This window comes from Equus quagga, chromosome 21 (genome assembly GCF_021613505.1).
Source record: "Equus quagga isolate Etosha38 chromosome 21, UCLA_HA_Equagga_1.0, whole genome shotgun sequence".
NCBI classification, from domain to species: Eukaryota; Metazoa; Chordata; class Mammalia; order Perissodactyla; family Equidae; genus Equus; species Equus quagga.
The window spans coordinates 37,693,803-37,720,770 of NC_060287.1; the positions used below are offsets into that span (position 1 = coordinate 37,693,803).

Below are 26,968 nucleotides of genomic sequence, written 5' to 3' on the forward strand. Positions count from 1 at the left end.
GATCCACCGTGACCAGCCCTCCCAGCGGGATTCCACCATGACCAGCCCTTGGGTCAGACTGATTGAAGCAGACTCGACCAGTCAACCCTTAGGTGGGATTCTATCATGCGCAAAGACCAGTGAGAGGCCACTGCTCCCCACTCTACTGGTGGATGGAAAGAGCCAGTAAAAGGGTGCCAACACAATGCAAGGAGCCCACGCCCCTCACACAACAGCAGTCCTCCAGAAGTGAATTCCCTGCAGGGTGATGCTACACCAGTGACACCACCTAGCCCTCCCTAGCCGGGAGACAGACGGCGGGGCAACAGAACAATGCGGCCACCCCCTGCAGGTCTGCAGCTCACCCATCACCCAGGAGCGCCACACAGTTCTCCCGGTGCCAATACACCATCCTGGCCGCGGCAAATCTCTGAAAGGGAAAGCGGCAGTTTAGCGGCCTGTCAGGGACCCGACCCTGGATCCTTCTGTCCCCGCTGCACAGAGTCACTGCACAACTCTGACAGCTCCCTCATACGGTCAAGAACGAGAAAGAGGACACTGCGGGAATGCTCTGGAATGCAGCAAGGGGAGACAGACAATGCTGACTGCCTATTTCACAAGTGATCATGCATGCCTGCCTCCCTGGGGCCTTGGCCCGCCCTCTAGAGCCCGGGGAGCATTGCCAAAGCCAAGAGAGCTGGTCCAAGGCAAGGAGCGGACACAGAGACTCAGGGACCATTAACGCCATACCTGCACCCGCACACCGCAGAGGAGAGGCTGATGTGGGGAGGAAGAGAGGGACGATGGGCACTCGGCAAGGCTGCCCCTCACCTGCCGGGGCCCCGGGGCGGGAAGCGAGGGGCCCATGAGTCGAGGGCCCTGCTCGCAGCCACAGGTGCCAGCCCGTCGGAGCCCTGCCTGTTCCCTTCCTCTCTGCCCTGAGCTCTCCTCGCCCTGAGAAAGGGACTCACAGCAACCTCGCCACCCAGGGATCAGGATACATGAGGGCCCGGATATGAAGAAGTTTCCAGAACAGATCAGCCTTCGTTTGCCAGGCTTCCAAGGGTGGGCCCCGTGACTGCAGAAACCAAAGCAGGAGGCACCCACAAGGGGTGGCTGAGCAGCTGGAGTTTGCTGACCCGGGTCTCCGGGGCCCTGGCCTGAAACAAGCCTGGCTGCAGAGCGGGCTCAGGGTGGACAAGAGAAACACAGAGCCAGCCCGGGGACAAGGCAGATGAGCCACTCACTCACACCAGGCCTCATTAGACAGGCAGGAGAGCTGAGTTCCTGTGGGCTGGCAGGGTCACAAGAGCAAGTGCAAAGCTGCCCTGAGGACAGGCAGAGGGCACCCTGGCCATCAGAGACCAACCTTTATGAGCAGAGCCCTCCCCCATGACCAGGCCCAGGGGGCCTCTGGGAAGCCGGCAGGGCCGTCCACGGGTGACCAGCCTGGACCCCGGCCGTGAAGGGCACAGCTCAGAAGCATCAGAGCTGGGGGCCCACGAGCAGGATCCAGAGCACCCCAAAAGGCAGCCCACACCTCTTCCCCTGAAAATGTCCTTGGCAAAGGAACGCCCGGGGGACCTGCCCTGGGGACAGGCTGGCCTGCGTGTCATCCTGGGGGGATCATGAGATTAACCCATGAGGGACAAGAGAGAATGCTGGGGGGTGCTCGGCCCGCTGCCCGGCTAATAAGCCCACGGTGAGGCAATTTGCTCAGCACCACCACTTTTCCCATGTCTGAGCGGAACTAGAGGCTTTTCTGTAAATGAGTTGTTCGAAGGCAAACACGGGGAGACATAAATCATTTCCCTCCTATTGACTCGGTGCCTTTGGAATTTGAAATACATGATTCCTCACAGCTAGAAGCCTGCCTTGACAGCAAAGAAACATTTCCAATGTAAAACGACTTTTTCCACACCATCCCAGTGAGTGGAGAGGTGCCCGCCAGCCCCAACAAACCCGAGATAAACTTGGGGTCACCTGGTCGCCCCAAGGCTCCGACGGATCCTGCGGGGTGTCCAGGTGACAGCAGTGCAGTTCTCGGCCGCTTCTGTACTCCCAGAGCCTCAGGGTGCGGTCCTGCACACGCCAAGGACAGGTCAGCACACGCTCTCGGGGAACACGGCACCCCCATAGCGTCCGGGCTCCAGCAGGTCACGGGAAGGTAACAGCGACAGCCAGTGTGCCTTCACCAACTAACGCTCTTTGCTGTCAGTGATTGCTGCACAAAGAGCTCGTGCAAATCATGAAGACAAACACAGGGGACCCACACAGCAAAACGGGCAGAAGACATAAGACAATCTAATTGTCAAGTGACTGGAGGCCAAACACGTCGGCTATGCTCAGGCTAAGTATGCACACGCTCACACACACACAAACACGCGTCCACACACGGTTGCACACACAGACACATCAATGATCATGCATTCACACAGGGAGAGCACAGGGGGCTCACGAGCGTGTGCCGGCTGAACGGGTGAGAAGGGGCATCCACTTGATGAATGTACCAAGCTTTAGTACTCCAAAGATAAATATAAATGCAGAAGAAGGGGATTTAAATGAACAAACATTTGTACAGCACTCATCAGAAAGGAGGGAGAAGCCGGCCCCCAGGCCCAGTGGTTAAGTCGGGTGCGCTCCACTTCAGCAGCCTGGCTTCCACTCCCAGGTGCGCACCGACACCACTCCTCTGTCACTGCCCATGCTGTGGTGGCTCACGTACAAAATGAGGAAGATTGGCAGTAGATGTTAGCTCAGGACAAATCTTCCTCAGCCAAAAAAAAAAGAGGGAAATAGAAGGAACTGCACACGTAAGGAGAACGACGAGACACTGAGTGAAATGCAACCTAGGCCACTTGGGCCTCAGTCACAGGAGGACCCCTCCGTGCAGCGTGATTCCGTTACCAAAGCAGATAGACCCGCCCAGGCTGCACACGACTGAATGCTAAGTCTAAGGAGACAGCGTCCCTGTGCCACATGTGCAAAGTTTTCAGTGACCAAAAGAAGAAAAGTCACTTCCCCCAGACTGTGAAGAGCAGGTGTCTCTGGGTTAATCGCAGGACACGAGCACAAATATCTTTCTGCAAATATGACAGATAAACACGGAGACGAACACACAGGTGTGTCTACAGGTGTCCCCACTCACCCCAAAAGTCCCTCTAGAGTGGCGAGAAAAGCATGTTTTAAAACACAAGCCCTTGGGACACAGATGAGAGACGAGAAGAATGGAAGACAATCACAAGAGGTCAATGAAGGCTGTGACGCTGGGATGAACGAGGGACGGACCGGCCGTGGGAGGCACGCCCGGGACGCGCCTGTGCACCAGACTCAGGCCGGCCCAATGGGCCTGCAGCAGGGTGGCAGCGAGGGGGACCCATCAGAGCAATCAGACGCCCTGCCCCCGCCACCGACTTCCCAAAAGAAAAATGGGGAGAAAACCAAGCAAATTAAAAACCAAACAGGGAAAACACTGGAGCAACACCTTCAAAAATCTGTGGGAAAAATTACACCAAGATTTCTAACCACCGAGTGCTGGGGCATTTCCACAGGCAGTCTCGTAACACTTCCCCCTGCACCTTCAGAAAGCTGCTGGACGACGCCATCCCCAAAGCAAAGGAGTGAATCCAGAGACAGACAGACAGACAGACACGGAGGGGTGGAGGAGGGGTGGGCCTCAGGAGATAAGGAGCCACCAGCAAGGTGCCACCAGAGGGATGAAGGGCAAGAAATTGTTCTCCCCCCGCAGAAGGAGCAGACAGCAGAACACTGCTCCTACCTCTGCTTCTCGAGCGCCCTGTTCTCTGGAAACACGGGCTGACGGGAAGAGGGCGCAGCTGCGGGAGGTCCAAGGACTTGCCTTGGAGGGGTGGTGGGAGGGATTCAATTCTTCATTATAAGCCCTACAGCAGTATCTGACTTTTTAAATACGTGCTTTTAATAAAAGTAACTGTCCTTTCCAATGTGCAGGGGGACCACGCCAACGACAATAGGACAAGGGCAGGGCACACAGAGACCGCCAGCACACCAGCCCTGCTTCACTTCTGTAAAAAGGACTGGAGACAGAGTGCTGGAGCTGACAAAGCTAAGCGGTGAGATCACAGGTGTTCATTTTACCTTTCTGTGTGCCTGAGTGTTTCCTTTTTTATTACAAAAAAGACTGGAAGGCTGACAGCAAAATTCACAAAACTGGCTGTGTCTGGGAACTCTGGCCACATTCATTTTCTTTTTATTTTCGTATGACCACACATGGTTTTGAAGAGCAGGACAAGAAAACAGGAAATTAACAACAGGTGAGAAAACAAGCGTGATGCGGGAAAGAACAGCAGTCAGACACCCACAGGACCCAGGGCCGAAATGTCGTCAGCATGTCGACAAGCCCTCCCCGGCAGCCACCCAGGCAGCCACGTCTGAAAAGAAGGGAAGAATCAAACGCCACCGGTAATTCAGACCTGCACTTTGGCAAACCTGCTGCTTAACGGTCCTTCCAGAGATCATTCCTCAGCAGAGACGTGCCTCTACTCACTCAGCTGTTAAGGCTTCAGGCCCAACTTCCGGGACAGAGGCTGCACCTGCTGATTGAGCATCCACCAAGGCCAGGGGCCTCGGCCCGTCTACACCTGTGCACAGGAGACTGGCCCTGGACAGCGTGACAGCCACGGTGACGGAACCCAGGTCCCTCCAGGACTCAAAGATCACGATGCTATTACAGATGTAACGGCAGCCCTCAGAACGGACTCCATGCACACCCATTCTAGCTCAACATGCACACGGGTGCGCGCGCACACACACACACACACACAGCCCCGAATAAACAGCTGTAAGCGAGGAGCGAGCCACGGCCAGCTCTGAAATTCAGAAACAACAAGCACCATCTAGTGGACAGCCACCGACGAGAAGGAACATGCTGACTTCCGACCACAGCCAGGAACAGAAGACAAGCCCATCACGGGGGGACCCCGCCCCCAAGCATGGCTCGGCCCATCACTGCTGAGTGGAACCCAGGGACACACGTGCTGGAGCGAAGCACTTACCCCGGAGGAGGATAAAAGCAGCTCGGGCTGGTCAGGCACCACGAAGATGCGGCTCACGAACCTGCAGAGGAGAGCGGCAGAGCGTGAGCCGGGGCCCCAGATCGGCTGTGGCACCCGCATAGCACATCTGTCAGCTCAAGGAGGAGCATTCTCCCCCCAGACCCGACCCCGGCCCCCGGCAGAACTGAGAAGATAAACACGTGTGAGCGGACGGCGGTGAGAGGTGGCGGAGCGCCATGCCATTCTTGGGGCCCCAGGATGACAGGCTCCAGCAAGGGTGGCCCCCAGGTCCACAGGCTCCCCTGCCACGCCTGCTGGAAAGATCCACGAGTGTCTGTGCTGCTCTGGAGCTGCCCTGCACACAGCACTGCAGCTGCTCCCACGAGACCCTCATCCACAGTCCCTGATGACGAGGACCCCTGGGAGGCTCCCAGGGTGAGACTCACAGGACAGAGCATGGATGGAGAAGGGCAGCAAGGCTGACCAGCAGCCAGAACCAGGCCTCCTGTCCCCCACACCAAGGGCCTGAGCAGCCCGGCACCCCCAGCACCCATCTCCGTCTACCAGCGCAGCTGCAGCCTCCAGCTCCGCCGGGGGACAGGCTCCCCGCTCTGCTCCCAGCTCGATCACAAATGCAGCGCTCCCGAGGACCATGCGAAGGGGGCCGGCGTGGCTCCCTTGCTCCACTATCACCCCTGGCCTGGGCCCCGCCCCGGTCCAGCAGCCCCCGACCAGGGCTGCCTTCCACACAGGCGCCTGGGATTCCAACCTCAGGTGCTTGAAAAGGAAAAAGGACACGCTGTGGGACCAATACAGCCTGCGTCCACCATGAGAGCACGGCACGTCCACTAGAGGGTGCAGTCCCCTCCATGTCCCCACTGGAAAGGGGCAGAAACCACAGTTTCCATAGGATCTTAAACGAGATTCTTACAAATCAACCGTCACTCACTCACTGTGCTGTCTGCCGAGCCCCTACAGGGCCAGACGTGGGAGTGCTGGAGGCAGCAACGAGCTAGTGCACCCAGGCCTCTGATTGGGGCCTGGGGGGAGGCAGACAACAGGACGAGCCACCACGTGAGCCAAGGACGGCATTTTACGTTTGCTACAACCACGTTAACAAAAGTAAACAGATGCAGGTGAGATGCTACGTTTTGACTTAATATATCCAAAATATTATCATTTCTACCTGCAATCAATATAGCGAATTAATAATGAGCTGTTTCTACATTCTTTTTCACACAAAGCCTTCAAAATCAGGTGTTTTATGCTAACAGCACATCTCACTTCAGATCCATTGCCGTAGCTTGTGGCTCCTGTCCTGGGCAGCATGGCTAAGAAGAAAGGCACAGTGGAGAGGGGGCCGAGGGAGGGGGTGCTCCTCAAGAGAGGGTGGGAGGCCTTCCTGAGAAGGTAAGAGGTGTTGAGCAGAAAGCTGAGGAAGTGAAGGAGGGCGCAGAGCCGTTGGGAAGGGCATGCCCGTGAGCAGGAACAGCACGTGCAAAGGCCCTGAGACAGGAGTGTACCAGGCTGGGGTGGGGAGCCGCAGACCCCAGTGAGACACAGAACGGGGCGAGTGCTGGAGGGTGTGTAGGTCATGAAAACTCTGGGTGCTGGATTACCAAGGACTGGGATAAACTCAAAACGAGCTGCCAGGAGATACCAACTGAGGGCTTGCGGACCTCCAGAAAGGTCAATTCTTACACTCCTTTCCAAACCAAGGGGACAGGAGCAACCTCAGAACCGAAATAAATCCCTCTGACGTCATCCACTGCCCCCAACAACACCGTCTACAGCATCCGGCCGAGGAAGCCAGGTGCTTCTCCCCGGTGCACTGGCCACCAGCCCTCCACCCAAGGAGAGCAGCACGGTCCTCAGGAATGCCTCCCGTCTACGATGTCAAAACGCACTCCTGAGAGCGCACTCACCAGGACACGGACACAGTGAGGAGGCCACTCACTTCTTGGACAGTTCAAAGCACTCAAGCTCGTTCCTGTCCCCAGTACCTGCTTAGTGATGCCAACGACGACCAGGTACCAGTGGGTGTCTACACCAAGAGGAGTTTTCCAGAAGCAAGCCCTGAGCTGCTGTGGACCCATGGTGAGGACAGGAGAGCAGAAGCACCGGCCGGGCGTTACACAGGCTCCCTCAGGGAGCACAACACACGCCGTGCTCAGGACCACGGCCAAACCGTCAAGGCCAACAGGAAAGCTCTCCTGGGACCCGGGCGGGGGGGGGGGGGGGGGGGCAAAGGGGCGGTGCTCACTCTGTGTGCCCCAGGCAGAAGGCCTCGATGCTGTGTGGCGCCGAGGCCCAGCTGACCCGGATCTTCTCGTCCCGGTCGGCGGTGAGGATGAAGTGGTCGTCGGGACTCACAGCCTGTGTGCAAGGGGTGAGAAACAACAGATCAGACGTCCTCTGCCCACCCCTACAGGCCCTGTCTCCAGGGCCCGTTCCTCAGCTCTACACCAGGCTGCACCCACTCCACCTCCAGCACCCTAGGTCACCTTCTTCTTTCACGTGTCCCCGTGTCCAGCCAGTCACCAAGTCCTGGTGGTCTTCTCTTCCCCTGTTGTTCTCATGGGGACCCACCCCAGCTCCACCGCCCCCGGCTGCAGCCTGGCCCTCACTGGGCCTCTGGGTGCCTCTTGGGAGGGCAGTCCCTGGCTCGGGGGTTGGGAGGACCGCAAGGTAATGCCCGTAAAGCACGGAAGACGAGCTCATGCCCCTCCGCCTTGTCACCCCAACCTGGGCTGTCCCTCACTTCTGGAACCACGGGCCACCTCCCGACCCACCCATCTTCTTTCACCCTGCTGTCAGCTTCGCCCTTCTAAATTCCATTCCTACGGCTCTCCTGCCCACAAATCTGCAGGGCGCTATGCCTGCCACAGGGGAACCCAGACCCCCGACTCGGCGCGCAGACCCAGCCTCGGCCCCCTCGCCAGACCCTCCCACCTCGGCCCCACCTGCGCCTGACCGCAGCAGCATCCATTAGGCACATCGCCCACATACCACATCCAGCAACATCGACAGGTGTCCGAGTTCCAGCTTGCCGCATCCGTGTGGCTCCAGCACCGAAAAGGAATAAACGTCCCCAGACTTATCTGCCACCAGAACCTTCTCCTCGGAGGCTGTGAAAGTCAGGGCTGTGCACCTCCTCACCACCATCCTGGAAGGCCAGAGATGCCCACGGTCGGCTCACACAGGTCAGCCCAGGAGCCTCCCACAAACCCACAAGCCGTGCGTCCTGCCAGCATGCGTCAGCTCCTTGCCGTGTGCCTCCTTTTTTAGTTACCAAAGACGGTGCCAACAAAACAAATCAATTAAGAGAACAGAAACAAAGCCAATGCCTTAAACAAATTTTGCTTTTATAATACTTTCTTTACAAACATCTGCTTCTAATGCCAGAACCTGGGTGGTGGGTATCTAGGTGTTCAACATGAAACCCACTTTACTGGATGTTTGAAAACCGTCATCACGAAATGTTGGGGGAAGCTGCTCCTGGACCCCAGCACCCCTGTGGTGCATTCGGCATGACGCAATGGTCAGTTTCACAAAACACCAAACGTGCTCTGGGGCGCCGTCAAACCTGAAGGCACACTACACCACGGGGGGCCCTGCCGCCCCTGCAGCTTCCCATTCAGGACCCCCGAGCCCACACTCCAACCCCGTGGCTCTCGTGACAACCCACTGCTTGTTCTGCTGCGCTAGACCAGGAATCCCAGTGTGCTGCTCACTCACGACATCCCTGAAATGGGGGCTGTCACCAATACCCTGAGGGCTGGGGCGGAACACAACACGGGGCCACAGTGATAACAGCACTCGTCATCGTTGGGGCAACTCTGGAGGCACAGCCGCCAGGGAGTGTGAGTTCCAGCCCAGTCTGTATTAAAATCAGCATGCTCACTAATTCAAACCTTTGATCCGGATTCATGGGATGTGTCATGTTTGTGAGCTGGTTCAGTAACAGTGACAGCATAAGAAACTGTTACAGCCCATACCTCGTTTGTACTGACACAGGCCCCACAGCCACACCTACCCACCCAGGGGACCGGGCTGCCGCTGTTTCCTTCTGTTGTTTTTCATTTCTACTGGGATCTCTTCCAAGTAGCAAAACCCACCCCCCACAAGGCAAGGCATCTGTATTTTTATCCTATATTAGACAGAAGCTGTGCCACTGCCTTACACACAGACGTTACATTGTCTAGGTTTACAACCTCTCCACAGAAGAGCGGCTGTCCCTGTTCTCCTTTGTCACCCAGGGGGTGGAAGTGGACCCACCTCCCCGGCAAAGAGCTAATGTCCCTGCAGACGTTGCCCGGCTCACTGCAGCTGGAACTCCAGATGTTAGCTTAAAATGGAAGCCGAAGCTTCAAGGAATTATGTCCCCAACACACGGACCAAACAGGACCCCGGCACTTCTCAGGAGTGGAGGGACAAAGGGATAGAAAAACCAAGGGAGGAGGCCTCTGGCTGTGTCCCAGGCGTCTGCTGCCAGGCCCCCGGCAGCGCTAAACCTCCTCCGCTCATTGGTGCCAGTGGAGCTGCAGGAGGGAGGCGTAATGTGATAAATACAGAGAAAACAATGACAAAAGAAAGATAATGAGGCTCCAGGGCCAGATTAATCAAAATTCTGAGAGTAGCTGTAATTTAAACCAACGGCCCACGCTGAGCCAGCAGCACAGCCGCCCGTCCCAAAGGGCTAATGAAGCAGCTGCCAGGAGCTCGGTCACGGTGTCGGCTCTGGAGGAGCAGCCACGGTCAGTCCTCCAGGACTGAGGGGCCCAGATTCCAATGGACTCGCCCACCCCGGGGGGAACAAGCACCCCCCACGCTGACGGCCCTCGCACCAGGCTGGGCACAGAAATGTCTCCACTCCGTATACTGTCCCTTTAGTCTTGTGCCAGCTGGAGGCTTTCAGCTCCTCAGGCAAAATTCGTCCTGGCCATGATTCCAGGATGCGGCTCAGCTGTACGGAGCAGGTTTGGGGTTAGGGTCCTAGACAGTCAGGTCGCAGATGGGGGGACAGGTCATCGGACAGGACAGTCGGTGGGCGGGCCTTGCTGCCCCAGTGGAAGTAGCCTCAGGGGCAGCCACCCCATCAACCTCCAGCCCCAGAAGAGTCTCGGGTCTCCGCACCTTCCCCCTCCTCCAGATTCGCTGGGTTTGCGGCCTCGCACTCATCTCCTCAGGTCCCCCAGGGCCAGCGTGGCCCTCTCCTCTGTGCCAGTGACAAATGAAGCAGCCACTGGAGAGCACTGAGCTGTGAGCGAGTCCCACAGTAGCGTGGGGCCTCAGTCGGTCAAATGTGGATCAACTGCCAGGCCTGGAAACCCCTAACAATGAACTGACCGTTAGGTGTGTCATGGATGGGTATTTTCCTCAGGAGGGGTCCATCAGACCCAGAAGGGGCCTGTGCGCCAAAAGTAAAGAGCCGCCAGGTTGGCGGACCGCTCTGTCCCCCCTCAGTGTAACATCCGCTGGACAGCACAGGGGCGACACCACCTGCTGCGCATCCTCCCAGTCACCTCTGTTCACTGCACAAGCTCTCCTCCTCCTTCCCCACTCTCGCAAAAACCTTCTCTAGCAGAAAAGTCTCCTCCGAATGCCCATTAGCGAGAAAGGGGAAAGATTTCATTCGACCCAACTCTAAAAAGTTCACAAAGCCAAAATTCTAAAGGCATAAAAAACAGCACTGAAGAACTCGTCCAGGGCACTGGGTGCAGGGGGGCGTCAGTAACTACACGTCTGGCTAGGACCAGGGGCCTCCAAAAGCTCAACACAGAGAACGACGAGGTGCTGAGTTCAGGGCCAGCTACAGGGAAAGGCCACGTGAGAAATGCCACCCCTAGACCTGAGACACAGTCTGGCCCCACCCCTTTATTCAATGGCTGACAGGCGAGGGCGGGCATACCTATGGGGGCAGGCACACCCGTGGAGCTGGGCACACCTGTGGGGCAGGCACACCTGTACGGTGGGCACACGTGTGGGGCGGGCACAGGGGGTCCGTATAACTCCCAGGCCTGCAGTGTTTGCAGTATAAGACGTGCCTCCTCTGAGCAACACTGTGGACACTCTGGACTTTGTCATCTGCTCCCTTAATCTCATCCAATCACATTATTTGTCTTCTATGCCACCCAGTGCAAATGTTTCCTACACGAAGTTACTTTGTTGATATCAATTTAAAAACCAACAAACACACAATTAAAGGGAAAAGTGCCAGATACCAACGACTGTGCGCCCACCCTCTGAGGGTTACTGGGAATCACCAACAGACTACCTTGAAGACAGGACAAGAGCACAGCACCTGCCCAGCCCCACAACATAGAGCACCGTGTGGACACCCATCCTGCGCCTTGCACTCAAGAGGCCCCGCCCTAAATTCTCTTACTGAAAAGCCGGGCAGCACACCGACTCGCGTGAGAGTCGGGGACGCTCTAGCTTCCTCCCTTATCAGACCCCGCACAGGGCCGTGTTCCCTTCTAGAACAATCAGAGCCCCCAGGAGTCCTGGGCACTTGCCCTTCCATCGAGCGCAAGCTCCACTGTTAGGACCCAGGAGTGCAGGCAGGCTGTGTGGACGCCCTGTTCCCAAGTTCAAAGTGAAGTGCTACCTGTGAGCAGGGCACCTGTATGGATGTAACGTGACCTTTCACTCCTTTGTCCAGGTTCTAGCAACTTGCGAACTTCCACCTCTAAAGCGAGGGCAAGCTCTCTGCCGACTCACAAGGCCACCAGCTGGGCCCAGCGCCTGCACCCACACCTTCAACAGAAAATGGTCCCTGTCCCAGCGGGGGGGCCACAGGGGTCAGAAGCCCCAACAGTACGCACACCCACTGTGTACAGGCATGTGTCTGACTGACGAGGTACATGCTGAGAAAGGCGTCGTCAGGCGATTTCGCCATCGTGCAATCACAGAGTGCACTTACACAAACCTAGCGGTACAGCCCACTACACATCTTGGCTACAGGCACTAATCTTTCGGGAGCACCATCGTATCTGCAGCCTGTTGTTGACTGAAACATGGTTATGCGCTGCATGACTGCAGCAAAGGATACCTAGGCCCCGTGACATCTATGTTCTGGCCGAGCTGCTGACGTCTTTCCCCACCAACACTGAGCTCCCACCCGTCCTTCAGATACGTAGAAATAAGTGCACTAATTTAAAAACCTACTGAATTAAAACTGTGGCAGAGATGCCCTAACTGACACAAAAGCCCTGACACTCAGGGTGCATGCTGACATTCTTTATTTCTGCTGCTGCAAGGCTGGAGGAACACTGTTTGGAAAGCAGGATGGCGTAGTGCCAGGGGCACCGACTCCAGAGCCAGAGGGACCAGGTTCAAGGGGTGGCTCTGCCCTTCTGAGCTGACTGCCTGGGGTCAGCTTCCAGACTTCTGGCCAGTGGGGTGGGTGAGAATGATGCCCCTGCTCCCATCACGGGGTTGTTACAAGGATTCAATCAGTTAACACGAGTAAAGTGCCAAAAAACAGTGCCTGGCCCAGAAGTGGTGCTACGGGTTAGTTACTTATTCCTACTGTCACTGTCACTATCGTTAGTGGCATGCAAGTGTAAGCTGTGAGTTTGACATCATAATTATTCAACGTTAGCATTTCATACCTGACACTCAGACATTGCCATGGTTTTGTACGGAAAAGAATCAGACGCTTACTGTCATCTGTTAAAGCAAAATAGCTGCCAGATGTGGAGAAGGTGGAGGCCAGGATCGTGTCACTCCCCTGATCCACGGGTGGTCCATCCTCCCTGGGAGAGAGGAGGAAAGCGGTTAGGCCTTTCCTGAGTACATGCGGCTGCATTCCTCCGCCAGCCTTGTTAGTTTACACTGCAAGCAGGGGTAGAAAATGTTGTGAGGCTCGTATAGCCAGAATATAAGACATATTAAGGGGACATGGGGAGGTTCAAAACAGCTCTTTTTTTTTTTTTTTTTTTTTGAGGAAGATTAGCCCTGAGCTAACATCTATTGCCAATCCTCCTCTTTTTGCTCAGGAAGACTGGCCCTGAGCTAACATTCATGCCTATCTTCCTCTACTTTATATGTGGGACGCCTACCACAGCATGGCGTGCCAAGCGGTACCATGTCCGCACCTGGGATCCGAACCAGCAAACCCGGGCCGTGAAAGCTGAACGTGTGCACTTAACCGCTGCATCACCAGGCCACCCCCAAAACAGCTCTAATTTTTAAGGAGTGAAACCTAATTAAACAGAAAATCTCTCAGCATACTTGCCAGAATGCAAAGAGCTGAGCTGGAAAGACCCTGAGAGATCACAGGGCCCCTTCCCTCATGGACATGAACTAATCCAAGACTGGAGGTGGGGATTAAATCACTAAGTAAACTGGGCCACGAGACCAACTCTACTAAAGAAAGCCACCACACAAAATTATCACTCTGCCATTCTTACCTTTCAAGTAGCTAAAGTTAATTTCATACACTTGCCTCAACGCATTTAAAATTGCACTGTCATTTTAAGATGCCAATAAAATAATTACTGACAAAAACTAAATTTGTGAAATTATTTTGGAAAGTCCTAATATTCTTAACGCATAATTTGAAAGTTAGTTACACATTTCTTTCCTGAGGTGGTACCTGGTTTATCCACGCAGCATGGTAACAGAAATGAATTCAGCGAGTGGAATGGCAATTTACTTCTTAGGCTATCTGGTCCCATTATTCAAAGCATGAATCAGGCCCCGAAGAGGTTTCCCCATCATCTCACCCTTTATTTTCTTGTGACTTCTTTTCGGCAGTACTGCAATCATATGTGAAGAGGCTGTCATCATCACTAAAGAAAAATAACAGATTTTAAAAGGAGGACTTTGTTAATAAAAATTCTCATTTTTTTTTTCCTGGAACAAAAAATATTCACATATTCATTAAATTAAGGGTCTTAGCCACAACAGGAAATTGTCTAGGTACGCTATTTCAGGGAACAGTCAAGCAGCTTTATTTGCCTAATCTCCTATTTAGATTTGCCATACACGACTGGCATGGTTCTGCCCAAAAAAATCAGTTAAGTAAAATAAATGAGGACAAAAACTGAACAGGAAGTAATACACTATTCTTTCAGGCACTAGAAAATCAATGCAAGATGGTTATGTTAGAAGAAATTGTGCTCTGATATTGTTGAGTTTTCAGGGAGTTTTTTTGCACCCGAATTTAAAACTATTTCTTTAGAAAAATGTCTCACCTCCCCAAAAGAGTTCCCATCGCTGCCAAGCACTTAGCAATAATAGAAGCCACCCATCTTCCCTACCAGACCCTAAGCTCTCCTCGGTTTATCCCGCCCCGCCTCCAGCGCCTGGCACAGGCAATGCATCTTGTACAAATATACAGACTTTAAAGTGACTGCCCCCAAACTCTCCTCACATGGAACACTGTAGTGTAGAAACAGTAGTAGTCCTCCAAGTCAGAAACATTGCCGGCCACTGGATTTCCTCAAAAGGCAAAGACTGAATAAGCAGATCAAGTGTAATATACCCATGTCACCTTGTGGCATGTTAGATACTATGAGTCTCTGAAACAAAATAATCTGAGCAACACAACAGGTTTGTGAGCAAATTTTCTGTGAAATCTAAATTTAACATCGAATTGGATTTCTGAAACCAAAGGGTGAACAAAGAGCAGAGTGCATTGACATTTGATAGCCACATCATCTGTTTCAAGTACGAGAGAACCAAAACTACCCTAGGAAAGGAACCAAGGGGCCGAAACTGACCACTACTACTATCCATGAGGGTCCTGGGTCAAGACTATTCGATCAACAAACATTTACTGATTTAAAAATCCCGGGCGTTGTGTAAGCACTGTGGAACGATAAGGAAGGAGCGTGAAATTAGGGAAAGCAAAAGCAGAACCGTGCAAAGGGCCACTATGAAGGTGTGCACTGCGGGCTCTTGGGTGCGGCCTTGAGTAAAGAGGTGTGGAATAAGACCCCCGAATCCTGAAGCTTAAGCAGGGCGGGGTCGACGGATGGGGGTGAGGATGAGGAAGCAGGCACCACTGCAAGGAGAGGGAGTGTCCCACGGCTCAGTCTGTCCGAACGCGTTCCCCGAGAGTAAACCCCTCTCACCAGGGAAGCCGGGGCCACCTTCCTCCTTACGCCCCAGAGCGAGTCTGGCCGGCGTCCCGGGGACCTCGCACTGACCCAGGCCTGGCCTGCGTCGCCCCACGTGACCCGGCCCCGCCTGGCCCCCGCAGAGTCCCTAAGTGTCCGGTGCTGCCCGGCCAGATGGCCGCAGACCGGCCACCGAAGGAGCGGGGCACTGGGCAGGCAGCGAGGGGCGCGTCGGGGACAGGTCTTGGGAGAAGGGAGCGGAGCTTAACATTTCACGGCGCGACACGCCGTCCGGCCGGGGCGGCGGCAGAGGGCCTGGAGGCAGTAGCGGGGCTCCCCTGAGGTCACCCCAGGGCGGGCGCAGCCCCGGTGGCGCGGCGAATCGAGGTCTCCAGGCCCTGACGCGCGCCCGCTGCCTGGGTTCTCGCTCTAAGCCCAGACCCCTCACCTGCTCGCAGTGGAGGTGGCCAGGAACCGACTGCCGCCCCGGACCACCACCACCTGTCCGCAGAGCGACAGCCCCACGGAACTCGCCATATGCCTTCCTGCTGAGCTGCCACCCACGTGCGCCCGCCAGGCGCCTCTTCCTGCAGGCACCAGACAGTGACGTCACGCGCAGGCGCTGCGAGGTGACGTAGCACCTGCTCGTAGCCATCCAAGCGGGGCCCTGGGCATGCGCAGAAGGTGCTCTCTGCTTTCCACCTTCAGACTTCTGTGCCTATGGGTGGTTCATGGTGATCCCTGACTAAGTTCGTCTGGTTGATATACATGCCATACGTGATAACACTTGTTTGCTTAGTGTTCTTTTCCTTCCAACTGGGTAGGGCCAGTTCTGGATCTTTGTCCGCTGTAGCTTGGTATTGTAGGGGAGGAAGAAATTTCCTCTTCCCAAATGTGGGTTCATCTGGCCGGAGAACGAATTAAATTCACATGAGACAGAATAGCAAGAGAAAATTAAACAAAGCTTTATGAGGAACCATGGCCCGGGGTCTTTCTTCCCGAAGGAAGAAAGGACACCGAAGAAGTGGGGTGTACAGAGTGGTTATAAACCCCCAAACAGAGTGTTTCACATATGATGGAAATGTCCCTCCCACAATAGTCACAAGATTGCCCTGTCAGCACAGCGCTTGATGGACACAGCAGGTAGTGGTCTGCTGTCTCAGTGGGCGCAGAAGGAGGCAAGTCTATCGTCTGGAGCTGGGTGGTCACAGGTGAGCGCAGCAATCAGTTCCTAGCCTAAGGAAAGATGCTTAATCCTTAAAGAAATGCCAATGTTGGGAGGGGGAGGGAAGTCAGTTACAGGAGGTTACCAGACAAGCACAATAAAATGCAAATTTAAGTCCTCGCCTTTGGCATTGATTAAGAGTTTCTAGAGAGAAGGTCATCTCCTTTCTTCTTCCTGGTACGAGAGGGAGACACCTTTTACAGATAGAGATTTACCTTACAAATGTAAATGTGTCCTAACAAAGGGCAAGTTCCACTCCTCAGAGCCTCCTTCCCTTTCCCAGTTTATCAAAAGCAATCAGCCTCAAATAATCCTGATGCCAAAGAGACATATCTTGGGGTGGCCAATTCCAGTCCCCCACAGTATGGTACCTATGAGGTCCTTAGCAAATATCCCTTGAAGAAATGGGTGAGTTTTGGAGACAAGAAAGTCTGTTCAATAAATGGTGTTGGGAAAACTGGACAGCCACGTGCAAAAGAATGAAAGTAGACCGCTATCTTACACCACACACAAAAATTAACTCAAAATGGATCAAAGACTTGAATCTAAGACCTGAAACTATAAAACTCATAGAAGAAAATATAGGTAATACACTCTTTGATATTAGTCTTAGCAGGATCTTTTCCAATACCATGTCTATTCAGGCAAGGAAAACAAAAGAAAAAATAAACAAACAGCACTTCATCAGACTAAAGAGCTTCTGCAAGGCAAAGGAAACCAGGAACGAAACAAAAAGACACCTCACCTGATGAGGATTTTTAGGCTGCTTAATTTTAAAATGGTTTATGATGAGGATTTTTAGGCTGGTTACTTTTAAAACTGCAGATGAGAAGCAGGCTCCAAGGACTGGAATTTTGCTTGCCCTTTTGAGACATTTGCGTTTGTGAAGGAAGGGGGGATGACCTTGTAGGGACCTGAAATTGGCCACCCCAGGATATGTCTCTTTGGCATCGGGATTGTTTGGGGCTGATTGCTTTTGATGGGCTGGGACAGGGAAGGAGGCTCTGGGGAATGGAACTTGCCCTTGTTGGGACACATTTACATTTGTAAGGTAAATCTCTACCTGTAAAACGTGCTTCCCTCTCTGTACCAGGAAGAAGAGGAGAGATGACCTTGTCCCTAGAAACTCTTAATGGGGAAGGCAAGAACTTAAGTTGGTTGCTGTCTGGCAATCTCATGTAACTGGTTTAGGGTGGTGGCGTCTAACCTTTCTAACCTTTACTTAATCCGATTTGATTCTTGTCTAAAAGTCATGGGATCACCCAATGACCAGACCCCACCTGCACTGATACCATTTTAACTTTTTTTCATGTTCTTTCCTTTGTCTTGTAAAGAGATGAATCATATACCTATGCCTTAAATTTAGCCCTAACCCTCAACTCGGGGCAGCAGCAGGAGCTCTGACTGCCCATGGGTCCTGTCCCCATGCTACACTATTCTCTAAATAAAAGAGCACTACTGCCAGATCTTGAGAGTCTAAGAAATCTTTCTTTCGACTCCTCGGCTCACCGACCCCGCATCACCACCAACTGAGAGAAAATATTTGCAAATCACGTATCAGACAAAGGGTTAATTTCCAAAATATATAAAGAACTCATACAACTCAACAACAAAAAAATGAACAACCTGATCCAAAAATAGGCAGAGGATATAAACAGACATTCTTCCAAAGAAGACATACAGATGGACAACAGGCACATGAAAAGATGTTCAACATCACTAATCCTCAGAGAAATGCAAATCAAAAGTACACTAAGATACCACCTTACACCTGTCATAATAGTTATAATTAGCAAGATGGGAAATAATAAGTGTTGGCGAGGATATGGAGAAAAACGAACCCTCGTACTCTGCTGGTGGGAATGCATACTGGTGCAGCCATTATAGAAAACAGTATGGAGATTTTTTAAAACATTAAAAATAGAACTACCATATGATCCAGCTATCCCGCTACTGGGTATTTATCCAAAGAACATGAAATCAACAATTCAAAGAGATTTATGCACCCCTATGTCCATTGTAGCATTATTCACAATAGCCAAGATGTGGAAGCAACCCAAGTGCCTGACTGATGGTTGGTTAAAGAAGATGTGGTGTATATATACAATGGAATACTACTCAGCCATAAAAAGAAGACAAAGTCGTGCCATTTGTGACAACATGGATGGACCTTGAGGATATTATGCTAAGCAAAATAAGCCAGACAAAGACAAATACCATATGATTTCACTCGTACGTGGAAGATAAACACATAAAGAGAACAGATTAGTATTTACCAGTGGGGGGGGGGGGAAGGGGTAAAGGGGCACATGCGAATGGTGAGGAATAAAAACTAGACCATTGGTGGTGCGCACGGTGCAGTCTATACAGAAACTGAAATATAATCATGTACGCCTGAGATTTATATAATGTTAGAAATCAATATGACCTCAATAAAATAATGTTTTTTAAAAAAAGAAGTAGGTGGGTCTGAGTTGACCTCGAGGTCCAGGATGTGTGTCGGGGTGCGTGCCTGAGGTGGGCTCAAAGCTGAGGTCACTGGAAGTAAACTCTACACTTAGATAAGCTAAAAGCGCCTGAAGGGCTATTTTTTAACCCAAGATAAGGCTCCTTTTCAATGTTCTTTTGCTCCAGGAGTGGCATCACCGATCACCAGCTGCACAAGATGATTTCTTAGGACTTGCGCCCCCATATTGCACACTATTCATCTAATTACTTAACTCCTCTTCTGCATGCTCCCCCTCGCCGTCTCTATGGCCTCTGGCTCAATCCAAACCACAACAATCCCACTGCTTGCTGATCTCCACATCTGCCCTTGTTCCCTGAAGATCCACTTTACACACTAAAGCCAGGGAGATCTTTTCAGAACACAAATCCGATCATTTCATCCCCCTGCTTAAAACCAACAGGGGGCTTCTCATTGCTCTCATGACAAAGACCAAATCCCAATGGTGCACTACGAAGCTGCATGTGGTCTGCCTCCCACATACTCTGAAGCCTCATTCCCTACCAGGCCTGCTTCATCCTCTGTCTAGCCATGACTGCCCTTCCCCTTCATTGGCACAATGCTCTTACTAACCACAGGGCCTTAGCACATGCTATTCTTTCTAGCTGAAATTTTCTCCCCACCACCCCATCTCTTTACTGTACGTAGTTAATTCCAATCACCCAATGCATCCCAGTGGAGTCATCACTTAATCAGGGAAGCCTTCCCTGCCTGTCCATTCTTTGCATTCATAGCACCATGGTTATTTGTTTAATGTCTGCCTCCAGACCACAAATGCTAGGAGGGCAAGGACTGACACCTAATTTTGCAGGTCACTATTACCCTAGCCTGCAGCACAATTCCTGGATGAAGTCAGTGCTCAATCAATATTTTCTGAGTAAACAGATGGAACAAAGAATTGACTGTCTTAAAGGAACCGCTATTTCTACACGAGAGTGAAGGAATAATGACAGGCAGCAGCATAGGAAACTAGGAGAATGCTGACCCAAACCCCACCTCCTCTATGCATTAAGGATGAATTTACACTCAAACTTAAAAGAGGCTGCTGCTGGCAAAGCAGAATGCTTGAGGGAAAGGCAAGCATTCCTTAAAGGCAGTGAGGTAAAGGGGCTTTCGTGGAGGCAGAAGATGGAAGAGAGTTTGTGTATCACAGAGCAAAGGACCCAGAGAGTTGGGAGAGAAGAGTGGAAGAAGGGGCAGAAGCATTGCAGGGGAGTATCAATGGAGGGGTTGACGCTGGGCAGTAACCACAGCGGAAGCGGGAGACTTCAGTGTTTCTGAAAACGAGTCTGCTATAAACATCATTTCTATTCAGTTAACCTAGCTGGCACAGTGAAAGTCCATACTCATGGTCTGGGATGTTTTTCCGACATGCCAGTGGATTTACACAGTTTTTATTCTGGGCAGTAGAGCCATACAAAGCCCACAGAGATGCCAGAGAGCGGCCAGTCATCACCAGGCTCATGAGCAGATTCAACTTCCTTTACGATTGTTGTTTACAGCCTATAAAATGTTATATAACACACATTCTAACAGATACAATTAAATATAATATGCATATTTAAACTGACCTTGAAGTTTCATTGCCTTTATGTTATAGGTGACAACCCTGAAAAATAATTACATTTTTTTAAAAACTCTGTACAGACTAATAAAGACTTAAGAGGAATCATGCATTATATTACAAGAGCTGTTAATGCATGTCTACAAAGATATTGTCTAAGCCACTTTTATCGTCATTACTGTTACATATAAGTAAACTGTAAATTTCAGCATTAATCTGATGCCTGATATTTTACTAATTTTTTTAGCATATTACCCAAAACCCAGAACTCAAATTTCAGTTCTGTATAATTTGGCTGTTTTTTTTTTTTTTAATTTCTTAATGTGGCAAGTTAAATTACAACCAGGGTTTCACTTCTCTGAAATTTAGAAAACAATGAGGGCATATTAATCCTTTACAACTTTGATAAAATGGAGAGCCATTTGGCTTTGTAACATCTCTCTTGTTAATTCCCTCAAAGGAGTTAGCTGTGTTATTAGTAACTGTATCCGTTATCCATTGCCATAGTAATGCATAACAAACACAAAATTTTGTGGCCTAAAATAATAAGCATTTACTTAGCTCACGATTCTGTGGGTTGACCATTTGGGCTGCTCTCGGTTGGGTGGTTCTTCTGGTGCTGGCTGGCCTTTGCTCCCATGTCTGTGGCCTGCCACCTGGTTGGAAGAGAACTAGCTGGTTTGGATGGTCTGGGATGGCTCCTCTCTACTCCATCTGGCCTCTCATCTTGCAAGAGGCTGCTAGGGCTTATCTACGTGACAGACATGACCAAGAAAAAGCCCACAAGACCTCTTGAGGTCCGGGTGTGGAACTAACGCATCGTTACTTCACATACATTCTATTTGCCAAAGCAAATCGTGAGAGCAAGAAGATCCAAGGGGTGCGGGGCAGTAAACCCCTTCCTGAGGAGAGGAGCTGCAACGCCACATTACAAAGAGCCCGAATAAAGGGAGAGGTGGAGAAGTGGGGCCACTTTTGCAGTCAAATCTACCACAGTCCATCCTTTGGCCCCAAGTATTCATGTCTCTCCACCAGATAAACACCACTGCTCCCAAGATCTCATCCAATCATCCCAAAAGTCTCATCCAATCTCAGCATCAGGCTCAAGGCCAGGGTCTCATGAGCTACACTAGATTGCATGTGGCTCCTCAGGTGCAGCTCCTCTTGACCCAGAGACCTACAAACCAAAACGAGGAGTTGTCTGCCCCCCCCCCCCCCCCCCCACACAACATACAAATGGTGAAGGAGGCAAGGAGAGCCACGGGAAATGCTCCCATTTGACAAGGGGAAGAATGGGAGGCACACGGCAATCGCCAGCCCATAGCAATTTTGAAACCCACTGGGAAAATGTTTTCAGGGCTCACAGGAGTAGGAAGTGTTCTTTGATTAGGTGAGTTCCATTTGCTGGGAGCGTCTCCCCAGGCCATATTCCAGCATGACTCTTGCCTCTGCCATCTGGGATATCCTTCCTCTTCCAGCACCTTCTTGGTCATTTTGAAAATGTTCCCTTTGAGCAACTCTCTTAACCTACTTCCTGCTTAGAGCAAGTTAGGGGACCAGAGGCCTTTCTGCACTTTAAGCTGTCCAGTCCCCTTAGGTCAGCAGGCTGTGCTTCATGCAATACAACTCCCATAAAAACTTTGAGGGGATGTCAGCATCATGGCTGAATAAGTTATCATCATCACATCCCCCTACTCATCCACCCAACAACAACAATTCAGCATCCGTCCACGGACAAAAGTGCCTCTGTGAGAGCTGTGGCATCCAGCACCGTATGCCAAGACACCCAGGAGGAGTCTCACCTACCCATGTGTCTGGTAACAGGTCCCAGCTGTGGACCCTGCAAGTGGCTTGTGAACCAGCTCCAGCCCCTCTTGGCCATGGTCCAGAAACCCCTAGAAAACACTGTCTTAGACAATCACCCATGGACACACAGCTTTTGTGGAAGTTTAGGATTCCAGCGGAGAAGTTCCAGCACATCATTGGACCCCAAAATTGCAAGTTTGGATGCATTGGAGAGGGTAAGAGGAACAGTTTGACTTTACCTGCATCACTCTTTCCTCAAGGAGGCACAGCTCAGAGCCAAGAGAGACATTCTCAGCCCACGATTTCTCCCACGGGGAAAATGAGAGCATGTGTGTGAGTGCCAAGCTTACCCAGCTGTGTGGGGCATTGCCAAAGAGGCTCATTTTTCTCACCCCAACCACAGTACTGAATAGTGAGCTGCATGAATGGGGGGCGGGAAGAGACTGGGAGAGCAGTGGAGTCTTGGAAGAACTCTTGGAAGGCATTAAAGAGATGGAGATCCTTATAACTGCATCACAGATTCCATCAAGAAGTCTGCCAATGAGCCACTGGGGATGCCCTGCCTGTGGATCTCAACTGGCCCACAGGCACCCCCTGTGCTCCACATGCCTCACCCACACACACACCCACCCTGTGGCTGTCTTCTTGTGCACATTCCCAATGGTGGTGAAAGCAAGCTTTGGCTGACAGCTACTTAGCAGGCACAGAAAGCTGGCCCAAATCTGCAAGCCAGGGAGAGACAAAAAACTTGAGCTTTAGCACCACATTTGGGAGAACAAAAGAGAGGCTGTCAGCACCCAGTGTGGTGCATTGCAGGATCAAGAGAAGGCGTACAAGTTTAAGACTTCTACCATGAGAAGGAGAAAGGAGAGTGGAGCAGGTTTATCCATAGAAGGTCTGGGATAGCCTCAGAATCCCTAGCAGGGTTGATGGAAGTTATTTCTCTCCTGAAGGCAGTTAGTAAAGATGAAGGAGGTGACTGCTACTTCACCTGCAAAGACAGCAACACAAGACTTCAAGGAACATGAAAAAATCAAGGATCACCACCAAAGGATCACAATAATCTTTTAGTAATGAATCCCCAAGACATGGAGATCTGTGACTTACCTGACAAAGAATTCAAAATAGCTGTTTTAAGGAAGCTCAAAGAGCTACAAGAAAACAAAGAAAGACAGTTCAATCAAATTAGGAAAACAATACATGAACAAAATCAATTTAACAAAGAGAGATCATAAAAAAAGAAGCAAACAAAAATTCTGGGGGTGAAGACTACAGTGAATGAAATGAAAATTGCAATAGAGAGCATCAACAACAGAATGGACCCAGCAGGAGAAAGAATCTGTGAGTTAGAAGACGGGAAGTTTGAAATATTGCAGTCAGAGAACAAAGAGAGAAGAATGAAAAAGAGTGAAGAAAGCCTATGTGGTCTATGGAATACCAGGAGAAGAAAAAATTTGTGAATTATTGGAGGTCCAGAAAGAGAAGAGAGGGAGAAGGAGGCAGAAAGCTTATTTAAAGAAATAATAGCTGAGAACTTCCCCAATCACCGGAGAAATTCAGGCATCCAAGTGCATGGAGTTCATAGGTCACCAAACAAACTCAACTTAAAGAGATCCTCTCCAAGACACATTAAAATCAAACTATCAAAAATCAAAGACAACGAGAGAATCTTAAAAACAGCAAGAGAAAAGAAGCTTGTGACTTATAAGCTATCCCTAATATGCAATCAGCAGATTTCTCAGCAGATATCTTACGGGTCAGGACAGAGTGGGACAAAATATTCAAAGTGATGAAAGAAAAAAAATGCCAACCAAGAATGCCCTTCCAACAAAGTTGTCTTTCAGACACGAAGGAGAAATAAAGACTTTCCCAAACGAAGAAAAACTAAGGGAGTATATCCCCACTAGACCAGCCTTGCAAGAAATGCCAAAAGGAGTTCTTCCAGCTGAAATGAAAGGACACTGACTAGTAACATGAAAACATATGAAAATATAGAACACAAGGGAAAAGGTAAGATTACAGTCAGATTCGGAATACTCTAATGCTGTGATATGGTGGGGGGTTAATCACTTAACTCTAGCATAAAGGTTAAAGGACAAGAGTACTAAAAATATCTGTAGCTATAGCAATTTGTTAATAAATATACAATATAAAAAGAGGTAAATTGTGACATCAAAAACATAAAGGGGAGGGAGTAAAAGAGCACAGTTTTTGTATGCAATAGAAGTTAAGTTGTAATCAGCATAAAACAGACTCTTACATCTATATGAAGTGTTACGTAAGCCTCACGGTAACCACAAAGCAAAACCTACAGCAGATCCACAAAAGAGAAAGAGAAAGGAATCAGAAGATAGCAGTAAGGAGAACCGCCAGTTCACAAAGGAGGGGAGCAAGAGAGAAAGAAACAAGGGAACTACAAGACAGACAGAAAACAATAAGATGGCGTTAGTGGAAACAGAGTAGATCGCTGGTTGCCTGGGACAGGGGGTGGAAGGCAGGGCTGGTGGAGATGAGTGAAACTGGTCAAAGGGTACCAACTTCCAGTTGTAAGATGAATAAGTTCTGGTGTAATGTCCAACATGGTGACCATAGTTAACAACACTTTATTGTATATTTGAAAGTTGCTAAGAGAATGGAGCTTAAAAGTTCTCACCCCACACACACACACAAATTGTACCTACGTGAGGTGATAGACGTGTTAACTAACCTTATTGTGGTAACCGTTTCACAATATATACATATATCAAATCATTACGTCATACACCTTACACTTACACAATGTTATACATCAATTATATCTTAATAAAACCGGAGGGAAAAGTTTCCTTAAAAAATAAATAAAATCTCTTGTAATCTCCCGTTTGATGTGGTTTTGACATACGTTATCAGTTGAATTGTGTTTCGCCCCAAAAAAGATAAGTTGAAATCCTAAACCGCAGTACCTCAGAATGTGACCTTATTTGGAGACAGGGTCTTTACAGAGGTAATTGAGTTAAGATGATGTCATTAGAGTGGGCTGTAATCCCATATGACAGGAGTCCTTATAAAAAGGGGAAATGTAGACACAGAGACAGACACACACAGAAGGAAGACAACGTGAAGACACACAGGGAGAATGCCTTATAAAGACAGGCAGAGATTGGACTGACTCAGCTACAAACCAACGAACGCCAAGGATTGCCGGCCACCACCAGAAGCTAGGAAGTTGGTCCATCCAGAACGACTTAGAGCAAGGTTATATTTGCAAGATTCATGTATGTGAGATCTTGCTGGACAAACCAATTGGTCATTTCAGTGTGGAGAAAAATAGAATTTCTAGTAGTATTATTGGAATCTACATCTTTTCCATCAAAAAGGGGGCAACTACCCAGGGGCTGGCCCCACAGCCAAGTGGTTAAAGTTCTGTGTGCTCCGCTTCAGCAGCCTGGGGTTTGTGAGTTCAGATCCCAGGGATGGACCTACTTTACTCATCAGCCATGCTGTGGGGGCATCCCACGTACAAAACAGAGGAAGATTGGCACAGACGTTAGCTCAGGGCTAATCTTCCTCAAGCAAAAAAAAAAAAAAAAAAAGAGGAGGATTGGCTACGGATGTTAGCTCAGCATGAATCTTCCTCACCAAAAAAAAAAAAGTGGGCCTCTAAAACTATCATGTAGCTTTCGGGCACCAAATGAAACAAAACATTTGTGGTGTTTTTTACTCATCAAAATGTATTATGAACTATTTCATAATATATATTAAAAAATACACAAGTAAGACAGCAACCACTTGCATACCCACAACACACCTGAAGAAATAACCATTAACGACAGAGCTGAAGCCCAAGGCTCCCTTCCTCATGGCCCTCACCCAAGTCCCCCACCCCCTCCAGAGGGAGCCACTGTCCTGCTTTTTTGAGTGGCTTGTCCTTCTTGTTAATGAGCAGGAGACTATGTGTTCTGGAGACTAAAGCTTTATGGGTTAAATGATTTCCCAGTTTGTGGCTTTTTATAGTGCCTTTTGCTAAACAGAAATTTTAATTTCTATGTAGTTAAATAGCTTGGAATGTCCCAGGCCACAGGAAGTGTGTGTTTTACCCCCAAACTCAAGAGAGAATAGGCCTTGAGACATTTTTTCGACACCCAGTGTGCAGGCTGAGGTAGACACATTTCCTGTGGCCTTCCTTTGCCAGCAAGTGGCTTTGCCCAGGTCCCCCCGTCACTGAAGGGCAGCTCTGCTAGGGCATCCTCTGGTGCTCTCCAGCTCCCTTGCCAGTGCTCATGGTCCGAAGTTTTGTCTCCCATTCTCCTGACGTCAGTTCAACCAAGGCTTTGGCTCACTGAGATCAGCAAGTGCTCCCAGGGCAGACGTGGCTTCTTGTGGTTTTTTGCTTCTCTGTTTTTGGTCCCCAGGGACACGCACTTCCTGTGGTCCAGGACATTCCAAACTATGAAACAAATGACCACACTAGACCAAGGCAGGCAGCACTCAGCAGTGCCTGGCAGACCCAAAACCAAATCCACACATGAGGAATGCACCCTCAGCCCAAGCCTTAGGAATTCCCAGAGATAAGAGCCCAGAATAAGTGAGCTTCAAGTACAACACTACACAGCACACACGAGAGAAGCAATCATGGACCAGAGTCAGCGGTGACAACAGAAAACAGAACTGGACCTGTGCACAGAACTGGTCACTTGAAATGATGCGTGCAGTATTCTACCCAGCACTGCCACATGTTGAGTAACCCAAGGGTTTTCCATGATATCTAGTGGCCAAATATTGCCAGAAAGAGGTGACTACATGCGT

At 50.5% G+C, this 26,968-nt stretch overlaps 1 protein-coding gene across 2 annotated transcripts in view; it reads right to left on the reverse strand.

Annotated features, from left to right (window-relative positions):
- Positions 1–15,664, reverse strand: part of LOC124231453 (tRNA (guanine-N(7)-)-methyltransferase non-catalytic subunit WDR4-like) — a 22,322-nt gene extending 6,658 nt beyond the window's left edge. The window contains exons 1-8 of one of the 2 annotated variants that reach the window (XM_046648254.1): positions 15,531–15,664; positions 13,745–13,810; positions 12,629–12,772; positions 8,022–8,178; positions 7,276–7,388; positions 5,013–5,073; positions 1,963–2,061; positions 345–409 (exon numbers count right to left, since the gene is read on the reverse strand). In XM_046648254.1, coding sequence (XP_046504210.1) covers positions 345–409; positions 1,963–2,061; positions 5,013–5,073; positions 7,276–7,388; positions 8,022–8,178; positions 12,629–12,772; positions 13,745–13,810; positions 15,531–15,619 — 794 coding nt within the window. In that variant the 5' untranslated portion in view covers positions 15,620–15,664. Of the gene's footprint in view, positions 1–344; positions 410–1,962; positions 2,062–5,012; positions 5,074–7,275; positions 7,389–8,021; positions 8,179–12,628; positions 12,773–13,614; positions 13,811–15,530 lie in introns of those variants that run through there. The other variant, XM_046648255.1, reaches the window with a different exon arrangement.
- Between the last annotated feature and the right edge of the window lie 11,304 nt (positions 15,665–26,968).